Genomic DNA, 12569 nt, shown 5'->3' with positions numbered 1-12569 from the left:
TTAAATATATCATGCCACTCCCTTCTAGCCTGCAGGGTTTCTGCTGCAAAGTCAGTTGATAGCCTTATGGGAATTCCCTTGTATGTGACATTTTGCTTTTCCCTAGCTGCTTTTAATATTCTTTCTTTAATTGTTGCCATTTTAATTACAATGTCTTGGTGTGGTCCTCTTTGGATTGATCCTGTTTGGGACTCTCTGTGCTTCCTGGACCTAGATATGTTTCTTTGCCCAGGTTAAGGAAGTTTTCAGCTACTATGTTTTCAAATATGTTCTCTGCCCCTTTTTCTCTCTCTTCTCCTTCTGGGACCCCTATTATGCAAATGTTAGTACATTTGATGTTGTTTCAGAGGTTTCTTAAACAGTCCTCGATTCTTTTTATTCTTTTTTCTGTTCAGCCTCAGTGATTTCAACTACTCTGTCTTCCTGCTCACTGATCCGTTCCTCTGTATCATCTAATCCACTGTTGATTCCTTCTAGTGTATTTACTTCAGTTATTGTATTCACCTTTGTTTGGTCACTGTTTACACTTTCTCTTTGTTAAAAAATTCTAACTTCTCACTCTGTTAATCCAATCATCTCCTGGGTTCTCTGATCATCTTTACAATCACTACCTTGAGCTCTTTATTGGGTAGATTGCTTATCTCCACTTCACTTAGCTCTTCTTCTGGGATTTTATCTTGTTTCTTCGTTTGGAACATGTTCCTCTGTGCCTTCATTTTTCCTAATTTCCTTTTTTATTTCTATGTATTTTGTAATTTGATTACATTTTCCGACCTTGAAGAAGTTGGCCTTTTCTAGGAGACGTCCTACGAGTCCCAGCAGTGCACTTCCCTCTGGTCACCAGAGCTGTATGTTATAGGGATACCTCCTACGTGGGCTGTGTGGGTCCTTCTGTTGTGGCTGGCTGACTACTGTGGATAATCTGGTAGGCATGGCTGGCCCCCAGTCTGGTTGGTTGCCAGACCCTGCCTTGTGTGGAGGCTGTCAGCCGCTGGTGGGCAGGGCCAGGTCACAAGGCAGCTGGCTATAGAGGTCCAGGGGATGCTGGGGTCTCTGGTTGCAGGGCCCTGGGGGTCCCAGAGCTGGTGCTGGCCTGCTGGTGGGCAGAGCTAGTTTCTGAGATGGCTGGCTGTGGAGTGTGGGGTGTCCCGAAGTTGGTGTTGGTCTGCTGGTGGGCAGGGCCAGTGCCCAGTGGGTCCTAGGGCTAGTGCAGGCACACTGGTGTTCAGGGCCAGGTCCTGGGCCCTTTGTTGGGCAGAGCCAGGTCCTGCAGTAGCTGTAGGCTCAGGGGTTCTTAAGGCAACCAGCCTGCTGGTGGGTGGAGGTGTGTCCCTGCCTGGCTAGTTGCTTGGCTTGAGGTGTCCCAGTACTGGTGCGGATAGGCTGGTGGGCAGGGCCAGGTCCTGGCATTAATATGCTAGAGGGAAGATTCTAAAATGGTGCTTGCGAGCTCCATTAGTAAAGGATGGTAGAACAAGCTCCCAAAAAAGGCTGCCACCAGTGTCTATGTCCCCAGAGTGAGCTCCAGGTGCCTCCTGCCTCTCCAGGAGACTCTCCAAGATCAGCAGGTGGGTCTGATCCAGGCTCCTTTCAAATTACTGCTTCTGCCCTGGTTTCCAGAGCATGTGAGATTTTATACATGCCCTTTAAGAGTGGAGTCTATTTCCCACAGCCCTCTGGCACTCCTGAAATTAAGTCCCGCTGGCCTTCGAAGCCAAATGTTCTGGGGGCTCATCTTCCCAATGGAGGACCCCAGAGCTGGGGAGCCTCATGTGGGGCTTGGACACCTCGCTCCTTGTGGAGAACCTCTGCAACTGTAATTATCCATTTGTGGGTCACCCACCCAGAGGTATGGATCTTGATTATACTGTGTCTCTGCCCCTCTGTCTTACTGTGGTTCCTTCTTTATATCTTCAGTTGTATAAGATCTTTTCTACTAGTCTTCTGATCTCTCTCATCAATAGTTGCTCTGTAAATAGTTCTAATTTTGGAGTGCCCATGGAAGGAGGTGAGCTCAGGGTCTTCCTATTCCACCATCTTGGCCACCAACCTGACCCTATTTACTTTCAAATGGGCACTAGTATATATTTTGCTGGTGATGTTTTACATAGCTTCACATATATGAATGTTTCCTAGTGGAAGTATGAAACAAACCAACTGATTGAATAATAAAGATTTATAACTATTTAAAGGAACTTCATCCCTACAGGATGCATATTTAGAAGCGTAATCCTCAAAAAGGGTATTAAAAAGAAGTGAAAAGGAACGTATTCAATTACAGTAAGTCTTTTTTTCTCATTCACAACACCATCATAGATAAAACTTATGTCTTTGCACTCAAATAGTTTCATGGATAAAAGGTAAGCATTTTTTTAAGGTCTCCACATCCTTAGTCATCAGGGAAATGCAAATTAAGACCACAATGAGACATCATTACACACCCACAAGGACGAATTACATTAAAAAGACAGACCATAACAAGTGTTGGCAAGCATGCAGAAACACTGCAAGTGCTAGTGGGAATATAAATGGTACAACCACTTTGGAAAAAAGTTTGACAATTCATTATAAAATTAAACATCATTCACCATATGACCCAGCAATTCCATTCCTAGGTATTTACCAAAGAGAAATAAAAACACATGTCTGCACAAAGATTTGTACATGGATGTTCATAACAGCTTTGTTTGTGATAGCTGAAAACTGGAAGTACCTCAAATATCCAGCAACAGGTGAATGGAGAAACAAATTGTGGTATATGCATACAATACTACTCAGCAAAAAAGGAAACTACTGATTTATACAACATGGATGAATATCAAAAAGCTTACACTGACAAAACAAGGAAAACACAAAAGAGTATAAAAGATAAAACTAATTTATGGTGACAGAAAATAGAGCACTGGTTGCCTCAGGCAGAGTGACGCAGAGTGACGGGGAGGGAACTGACTGCAAAGGGATATGAGGAATCCTTTAGGGTCATGGAGATGTTTTGTATCTTCAAAAGGGTGGTATTTCACGGGTGTATACATATGTACAACTTGACTGAGCAGATAATTAAGTATTCATACAGATGAACAGACTTTCAAATGACTGACTGAGCTGTTCAAAAATTAAATTTGCCTCGTGGGAGGGTAGAGGTTAATATATAGGTTAAGAGGCCATTTGGCATGTTGAGTGGATTTACACATTAAATGGGCAGTTGAAGTAGATGATCTTTAATCTCTTTCCCAACCCTGAGATACTCTGACCACCATTTATAGAGAATATCACCAATTATTCACTTTCCATCCTAAAATGGCCCCTGTATATATTTTTTTAATCAGGTAAGTTTTACTATCTTGGCATATAATAACACAATCAGAAAAATACATTGCAGGTCAGAGTCCCCTATATTCATGGTGCTTTAAGGTAATAAAGAAGATATGAATCAAATACTATATCCTGAGAAAGATCTTACCAGCTGTGCAGCCAAGACACTTGAGAACTCACTATTCATGGCATATGGGAGTGCTGTTTGTGCTCTTGAACCATACGTAGTCTGGAACCTCTTTTTTATCTCATTCAGAAAATTAAAGGCTCGGGAACGCTCAAAATCCTGAAAGGAGATCAACACAGAGTTTACATTACAGTAAACAAAGATGATACGGATGATTAACAACAACCATAAGAACAGCTAACATTTACTAAGCAATGATTCTATGAGGAGGAACTGACCTCATTTTACTGATAAAGAAACAAAGGCTCTGAAAAGGTAACTAACTTGTCAAAGGTGAAACAACTAGTAAATGAAAGAGCTGAGAGTCTAATCCAGATATGTTTGATTACTGCCAACTAAGGTAACAGTACCTAGGTTAGCTTCTTGAGAGCAGGAATTGGGTTTTACTCCATCTATATCTTTCACAGGCTCTATTAGAAAGCCCAGCGCAAGAAGATGCTTAAGAAATCCATAATAGTAGTACAGTCTTTCACATACAAAGATAACACTATTGACATAAAGTTTGAATTGATTTTTTTCAATAGTGGTGGTACATTTGAAAAGATCAAGGGATGTACTCTTATCTAGCCCCAGTCAAAAATTGTGTGTGTGTGTGTGTGTGTGTGTGTGTGTGTGTGTGTGTATAACATATATACAAAAATATAATTATAGCTCAAGAAATATAAGACTCAACTCTGACCATCCCAAATTTAGTGATATTTCTCACCTACTCCAAGCACTTTCACATCAGTCATTTCAGATATAGCTGTATTTTAAAAATAATTTTAGAAAACACTGTGAAATCAGGGAATATAAATCATTGTGACGATCACTGTGGTTGACACTCATCTCCATTTCACCTAAGATGATTAGTCTAAGCCAAGAGTTCTTAAAGTGGGGTCAATGGTCCAAATTCAAGGAGCTGATGTACTTGGATAGAAAAAAAAAAAATCTCATCATCATTTTCACCAATCTTTAACTCAAGTTTCAATTGTGAATGTAGTAACAAACCAGATAAGTATTAAACAGTACCTGTGACTTTGTCACCAAGAGAAGTCTTTTTTTCACATACCATCAGTACAAACATCTCTCAAAATATTATTTATACTCATCACCACATCAAAATAATTTTTATTTATTAGACCCATGAGTAGAACTTGTTATTTAATGAATTCATAAAGAAGCATATATATTACTATATCAATATTTAAAATATTTTGAATACTGTATTTCAATATAATTGGTTTTGTTTATAATCACATTTAAAAAAATTCTGGGAGGGGCCCATGAGTGCCAAAGGGGTCTGTGACACAATAAACGTAAGAACCCTGACCTATGGCAATCATGCCAATTCCATGTCTCTTGTCAGTGATCAATTTAGAAATAAGTATGTAACCTAGTCCTAGCCAGTAAGTCATGAAAAGAAGTCCACTTTGAAAGCACGGGGAGGGTAGGGTGTGCGTCTGGGAAGTTTCCTCATTCCTACAGTAAGAGACTTGAGAAGACATAGTCCATCTTTTTTGGACACAAATAAATAAGCATGTGGCTCCATGCAACCATAAGGGGAATGTGTCCAGGAAGAAGCTGACACTAGGATTGCAGAGAGGAGAAAGGACCTTGATGACCACCGTTAAGTTATTGAGCATTTTCCGTCTAGAAGCTACAAATACTCAACAACCTACCAATGTGAACGACAGGTTTACAAAGCTGATCATAATGTACTGTGATTTCGTTTTCCCAAAGTCCACATACATTAAAAAAAATTCACTATTGATTGGAGGAGTGAAATAATCTATTTACTATTTCAGATAAATAAATTTTGAGAGGGTCTGATACCAAAGAATCATAATTATGAACACCAATTCTCACTACACAATAGAATAAATGTAGAAATTACAAGAGGTTAAGCTAAAACTCTACAAAACCAAGCTGATTTGCATATACCCAGATATCAACTTTTCTTTTGATTTGCTGCTCTATATGATAAATGCAAAGTATAGAAAAAAGATTTCCAGCTACAGACAGTTATATTCAAATCACCTTTACCTACCACAGATACAGATAATTAAGAACTGACTCTATTAACATTACACATACTTAAATAGCAACATGTCTTCAAGTTACTTACATCATCAGTGATACAAAGATATACAATCCTGTCTTGGCAGATGTAATGAAACAAATAACTGTAGAATAAAAGATATAAAACTTACTGTGGTTATGAGTAATATCTCTTTCACTTCTATCTATGTTTAAGAAATTTTAGTACTGCCAACGTGACCATATTATTTACAGATACTGTCTATTCTCCCTCTCCCCTGTATACATGTTCCTCTGAAGTCAAACTGATAGAAATAAATAAGAAATTAAAACAAGCTACATAGTGCAATGTTATGCACATTACCCATTAAAATAATATCTACAAAAGCATAATTGGACATTTTTTTTTGGCTGTGCCACGTGCCTTGCAGGATCTTAGTTCCCCAACCAGGGATTGAACCTGGGCCCTGGCAGTGAAAGCACCGAGTGCTAGCCACTGGACCGCCAGGGAATTCCCAGATACTTAAGGTTTGAACAAGAGATGACATCTGAGGGACACATAATTAAGAATAACCCCCAAATGGGCCACACAGTCTTCTTTGCCTTCTCCTAAGATCTCATAGCAAACACTTTTTCTACCAAATACTCAACAGTAACATTTATTTGGCATCCACTTTGAACCAGTTACTGGGCTAGGTGCTGAGGATACAAATAAGCAAAACCATCAGTCCCTGCCTTTACAGAGATGAAAGTGCAGGCAATTGTGGAACAACATAGTAAGCAGGATGATAAGGAGTTAAAGGCAGTACATGGTGCTGTGGGGACACAGAGGAGACACCTAACACAGTTTGTCAGAGGGTAACAGGAAGACATCCTGGAGCAAGTGATGTCTGAGCTGAGACCTGAAGACTAAGTAAGAGACGGCAAAAAGAACAAGCAAGAGTGTTCCAGAGTGAGAGACCAACAAGCTTAAGGGCTTTGAGATAAAAGAGCAAATACTGGGTTTAAAAGTAAAATTAGTTAATATGACTAGAGCAGTTGTCCCCAACCTTTTTGGCACCAGGGACCGGTTTCGTGGAAGACAATTTTTCCACGGGTGGGGAAGGGGTGATGGTTCAGGCAGTAATGCGAGCGATTGGGGGGATGGTTCAGGTGGTAATGAATGCGAGCGAGCGATGGTTCAAGCAGTAATGTGAGTGATGGGAGTGATGGGGAGCAATAGATGACGCTTTGCTTGGTCACACGCCACTCACCTCCGGCTGTGTGGCCCGGTTCCTAACAGGCCTTGGACCACCACCGGTCCGCAGCCTGGGGCTTGAGGACCCCTGGACTAGAGTATAGAATGTAAGGAAAAAATAAACTGCTTGCACAAATGAGGTTGTAAGTAAGCAAATACCATGCTGTATAAGACTTTCAAACCTCACTATGCTATACCCTAAGAACAATGAACAAGCATCAAAGGGTTTTAGCTTGGGAGTGTGATCAGATTTGCCATATAAAAGGATGCTTTGGCTAAAGTGTGGAGAACTGACCGAAAGGAGGACCAGACAGAAGACTACTGAAGTAGAACAGTGAGAGAAACAAACTAAAGTACTATGGGCAATGAAGAAGAAGGGACTGAGAAGAAATAATACAACTTGATGACTGGCTACTGGGGGTGAGGCAGAGGGATAAGTCTATTTTGCTTCCCAGATTTCTACCCTGGGCAAGTAGACAGACAAGAATACTTGTTGAATTGTATGATTAATGTTCACATAGAGGCTTGATATGAATTACAAGGAGGTATGGGAACTCAGGCAAAATGTCTTCCTCCACCACTGAAATTGTTCACATCAACTCCACCAATGATTTCCACACTGCATATCCAGTGGCTCTCTCTGACACATTTGATAGTGCTGATCACTTCCTTCCTCTAGAAAGTGTTTTCTCTCCACTAGATTTCTTGACACCAGGCTTGCCTGGTTTATATGGTAGTCTCTTTCGCTCTCTGTTGATGTCTTGCAGCATCCTCAGCCCCCTGCTTTTCTCACACACACTCCCTGGAGGGTGGCATCCACTCTCTTGTTTTGCTGTCGATATCTGTTTTCAGCTACTACAATTATAATGATTCCCAAATCTAAATCTGACCTATCTCCTGAGCTCCAGGCCTGCATACGCTACTGTCTACTAGACATATCCAACTGGAGTACCATAGACAACTTAAACACTATAGGTGCAAAAATGAAAGTCATCATTTTCCCCACAAAATTTGTTTCTCCTAAACCACACTTGGAAGTACGTTGGTGCAAAGACCACAGAAGGTAATGAGGTATGGTCCTTGCCATCAAGGAGCCTACAGTCAGAGGACAGAGACAGAAAATAAAGATAGCAATTATAACACTGCATCATAAGTGCTACAATATGAATAAACACAGGATGCTATGGAGACACACATAAAGGGGGCACCTGGCCCAGTCTTGGAGTTCAGGGGTTTCCAGAAGAGGAAACATATAAGCTCAGGAAGACAAACTCAGATTTTTTAAAAGTAATAGCTATTGCAAAGGCTAGGAAGAGAGAAAGAACCCAGCATTGAAATGCACATAGCTGAGTACGGCTGGAGAACAAAACTGAGGGCTCAAGTAATGAGAGATAAGGCCAGAGAAGGGAGCAGGGGCAGATCTTGAAGAATCTTTCAAGTAGTGTTAAGGAACTTTACCCTGAGTACCTGCTGAAGGAAGGGACATGATCAGAACTGCCCTTTTAGAAGGATTAAAGTGACAATTAAGAAAGTATTTCATTTGGAACCTGTAAAATGAGCAAAAATTTACCAGGGGGCCTAGGAAGGGAAGGACATTCCAAGATGCAAAATCATGAAAAAAATATACCAAAGCTTGAAATAACATAGATAGGTCAGGGAATGACAAAGATTTCTATAGAGATAAGGATAGAAAAGTCAGGAATAGACAAAACTGTGAAGGCTGAGTTTGGGCTTTATTCTAAAAGCAATGGGTTTTAAGCAAGAAAGTATAAGCATAGGAATGTGAAATACAGACTTAAGGAGGGATCAACTAGAAGCAGAAAAACCAGCTAGGAGGATGTTATTAGAAATGAGAAACAATGAATGCCTGAACAAACACTGTGACAAGTGAGGATAGAGGAGACTGAAATACCTCCTGTAGGAGAATGGCAAGGATTTGGTTAAGAAGTCAAATATGATTCTGAAGTTTTAGGCTTAGCCAACTGAATGACTGGTGATGCTATTAAAGAAAGAAAGAAATAGCAAGAGAAAGGTCAGATTTCAGGGAGAAATGATTTTCATACAGTAAAATGTACTTTTTTCTGTTGGTGTACAGTAATAAAAGATATTTTTGATTGGGATGATGAAACATGATTATAGGAAAGAAACTAAGGCAGAAGGTTAAAAGGAAAAGACAATTCAGTGATAGAGACTTACTCCAAAGGATACCGGGTAGGACTGGGTCAGATGCAGGTGGAAAGACACAGCAGATGGATAACATCACTTTCTTGCACTATAACCACATTTTCGTTGGATTACATAGTCTAGCTTCCCTTGTAGCTAGACATGGCTAGTGACTAAGTTCTGCCTGATAAAATATGAGTGGAAGAAACATGCCCTACTTCCCAGCCTTGCCTCTACAAAGATGACATGTGCTTTCCCTGAGCATTTTCCTGGGAACTGACTAGAAACACGATCGTTGAGCCCAATAAATTTTTGAAGAAACCCTAAAGCCATACTCACAAGAAACCGAGGTCATTTAACCCAGAGGTAACTTCTTAGCCCCTAAACTACACCAGGAAGTAACAGACTACAAAACCTATACAGTTCCCAAAGATGACACACTAACACCCATTCTGGATGTGGCCAGAGAGGATAATGGACCAGGAAGAGCCTCCTGGAGAACAAAGGGAGAAAAGATGAAGAATTTCTTCCAAGAAAGCAGAACCCAGGTCAGAATAGGAGTCTCTGAAATTGCTGAGGAGTAGTTATTTGAATATTGCTAAGAAGCAGTGGCATCTATGTGTTTCTTGTTCTTCCCTTGTCTAAATCGAGGTTTACAACTTCCACTTGGTGATGCTGTTCTTATTCCACCAATGTCTATTGGGTTGGGCTGGTGAAACAGGGAGATCATATGACTTGTCTTTTAGTTTGTTGTTAATGGGCCACAGGAGCCACTCCTGGGCGTGATGGAGAGGACTGTGTATCACTCGGACTGTCTGGACCTGGAGCTGGACACAGCGATCAGATGAGTCTTTGGGGCCACCTCCTGCAGAGAGGAGGTATGCTCTATGTTTGGGAAGAAGAGTACATCCTAATATTTTGGTGGCCCAGAAGAGTAGACTGGAAGGTTGCAAGCTGTCTCCTGATGTCCTATAACTTCCTCCAGAGTAACAGAGTTTTAGCTGAGCATATGGCTGCACAGCTAGAGATGACAAATTCTAGTCTCCATTCCAGCTAGGTTAGCTACATAACTATGCAGTGAACAACAAACTGCCAGGCCACTTCTGGGCTTTGCCTTTAAAAATACTGGGCAAGCACAGGGAAGTAACAAGAACTGAAGAAGCTGCCTTGGCCAGAGTTGGAAGGCAGTAATTAAAAATGGCAGAGCCACCCCACCAGTCCCGAAGTATTCATCTCTGGGCTATCTCATAAATTAATACTGTATTTTGGGGTCTCTCTCTTACAGCAGCTTAGACTAGATCCTAAATTATACAAGGAGTTGGCCCTGGAAACCAATAAGGACCTCCTTCTGAGATAGGGTCTAAGGAAATTAGGATGAGTTAGGTAACAAAAGATTGTTAAGTACTGAGGAGGAAGGTGGAGGCACTTTTTATGATTACTAAGATTTCCCACCTATGCCCCCTCCAATTCATTCTCCAACCAGCCACGACAGTGCTCTTTCTAAAGCAAAAGCTTACCACGTCACACCCCAGCTGAAAACTTTCAATGCCTTCCCATTGCCCATACGGTAAAGTACAACCCCTTAACATGGCCTATGAGGCCCTACAGGACTTCTCTTCTGTCAGTCTCTCTAGCTTTATTTTCACCATGTTGGGCACCAGTCACAGACAACCACCTGCAGTTTGCTAAATATGCCTCCATACTTCTCTACCAGCTGTTCCTTCTACCTGGAATACCATTCCCCTGTCCACTAGCTTCTACTCTCTACTGTGATCACCTATGGATATGACTTGTCTCCTTCATTAAACTATAACCTGCATGAGGGCAAATACTGAATGATTTCTTGTATCCCCAGCACCAAGCAAAGCGTCTGGCGATAGTCAAGTGCTCAGTAAATATTTACAGAAAGAATGAAAGAAAAAAATATTCTTTATCTTAACTACATCAAGCTTCACATATACTAGAGCTCTATAGCAGAGTCACTTTTACATCTAACATTTCCATATCTTTCTTTAAAATATTTTAATATCACTTCGATGACAAAATAAAATAATTTTTAGTTAAATTTAAAATTAATAGAACCAGACATTTTCTAAGCTGGTAAGAATTATTGTTCTGTCAGTTTATTCAAATTATCTACTGAGAAGCTTGCTTTTCTAGTTTTCTACTGTTCTGATTATAATAATATAATTCACTTCTTTCACCCGCTACCCACACAGAGCAGAACTCACTTGCCGTGTGAGTACGTTAGCTTGTTATTTTCAGAAGGTATCTTAGCCAGAATCTGCTCTGTCACCTCCAGGAAGTTGCCTCCACACCAAGCATGTTTGGCAAGGATAGTGGTTCCCCTGGCAACAACAGCAAAAAGAATGGCCATGGCTTCGATCTATCAAAAGGAAAAAAGACACATAAGACTTAGAATATTTCTTTGACATAATCTTTCAAAAGTAACTATCATTACCTACATCCATCTGGAGACAGTACTGACCAAGGCACTGTAACATTAAACAGAACAGACTTAACAACAAACTTAACAAAGTCACAGTCTTCTAAAAGCTTATAATCTAAACCACACTGATATGCATTCATATTTAGAGACAAACCAAATGCATACACATAATATATTTTTATGTGTGTGTGTATATACAATGTAATATATATGTGATACATGCATACACACACGTACATTACATTGATAGACAGGTTGCATTTACAAATTACACAGCACAAACTGTTATCATCCTCTGAAAAGCAATGACCATAGACGGCAAAGGGACATAAAAATGTCTTCATCCTTTAATAAAGTAATCCCATCCTGAAAATTTATCCTAGGGAAATAGTTCAACAGCAGTTAGATTCTATATTCACAAATATACCTATTAACAATAATAATAGCACATATTTATTAAGCACTTACTATGCGCCAGGCACCATTTTAAACACTTAATTTAATCCTTACATCAATGAAATTAATACACTATCATGATACGTACATTAAAATGAGGGAAATGAAGTATAAATGACTTAAATAATTTGTCCAGAATTACAGAGCTAGTAAGTGGTAAAAGATGGGATTTAAACCCAGGCAGTATGGTTCTAGAACCCACAATTTTATCCCTAGACTATATTCTGCCTCTCCTATGAAGGCATTATCCATCACAAAAATAAACTGAAAATAACCCGAATCTTCTGCAAGAGAGGAATGGTTCTATAAATTATGGTAAGATCCTTTTTAAACAAAATATTTCTAAAACAATACAGAATGAGTTTAAGATTACAGTAATACCTTGGAGGTATTGCAAGTTCAGTTCCAGACCACCACAATAAAGCAAATATCACAATAAAACAAGTAACATGAATTTTTTGGTTTCCCAGTGCATACAAAAGTTATGTTTACACTATGCTGTAGTCTATTAAGTGTGCAATAGCATTATATCTAAAAAAAACAACAATGTACATGTCTTAATTTTAAAAAACTTAATTGCTAAAAAATGCTAACCATCATCTGAGCCTTCAGAGAGTCATAGCAGTAACACCAGAGCACTGATCACAGACCACCATAACAAACAAACTGAAAAAGTTTGAAATATTGCAAGAATTATTAAAATGTGACACAGAGACATGAAGTACCCAAAATACTGTTGGAAAAAT

The 12569-nt window shown here is 39.8% G+C and overlaps 1 protein-coding gene across 1 annotated transcript in view; it reads right to left on the bottom strand.

The window, feature by feature from the left end:
- The window catches only part of VAMP7 (vesicle associated membrane protein 7), a 66304-nt gene that overhangs the window by 40082 nt on the left and 13653 nt on the right, over window positions 1-12569 (bottom strand). Inside the window, exons 2-4 of the mRNA XM_068533868.1 lie at window positions 11150-11304; window positions 5607-5664; window positions 3461-3598 (exon numbers count right to left, since the gene is read on the bottom strand). Of these exons, the coding sequence (XP_068389969.1) occupies window positions 3461-3598; window positions 5607-5664; window positions 11150-11295 (342 nt within the window). The 5' untranslated portion in view covers window positions 11296-11304. The remainder of the gene's footprint in view (window positions 1-3460; window positions 3599-5606; window positions 5665-11149; window positions 11305-12569) is intronic.

The sequence above is a fragment of the Eschrichtius robustus genome, chromosome X (genome assembly GCF_028021215.1).
Source record: "Eschrichtius robustus isolate mEscRob2 chromosome X, mEscRob2.pri, whole genome shotgun sequence".
Taxonomy (NCBI): Eukaryota; Metazoa; Chordata; class Mammalia; order Artiodactyla; family Eschrichtiidae; genus Eschrichtius; species Eschrichtius robustus.
This window is presented reverse-complemented; position numbering and strand designations above follow the sequence as displayed.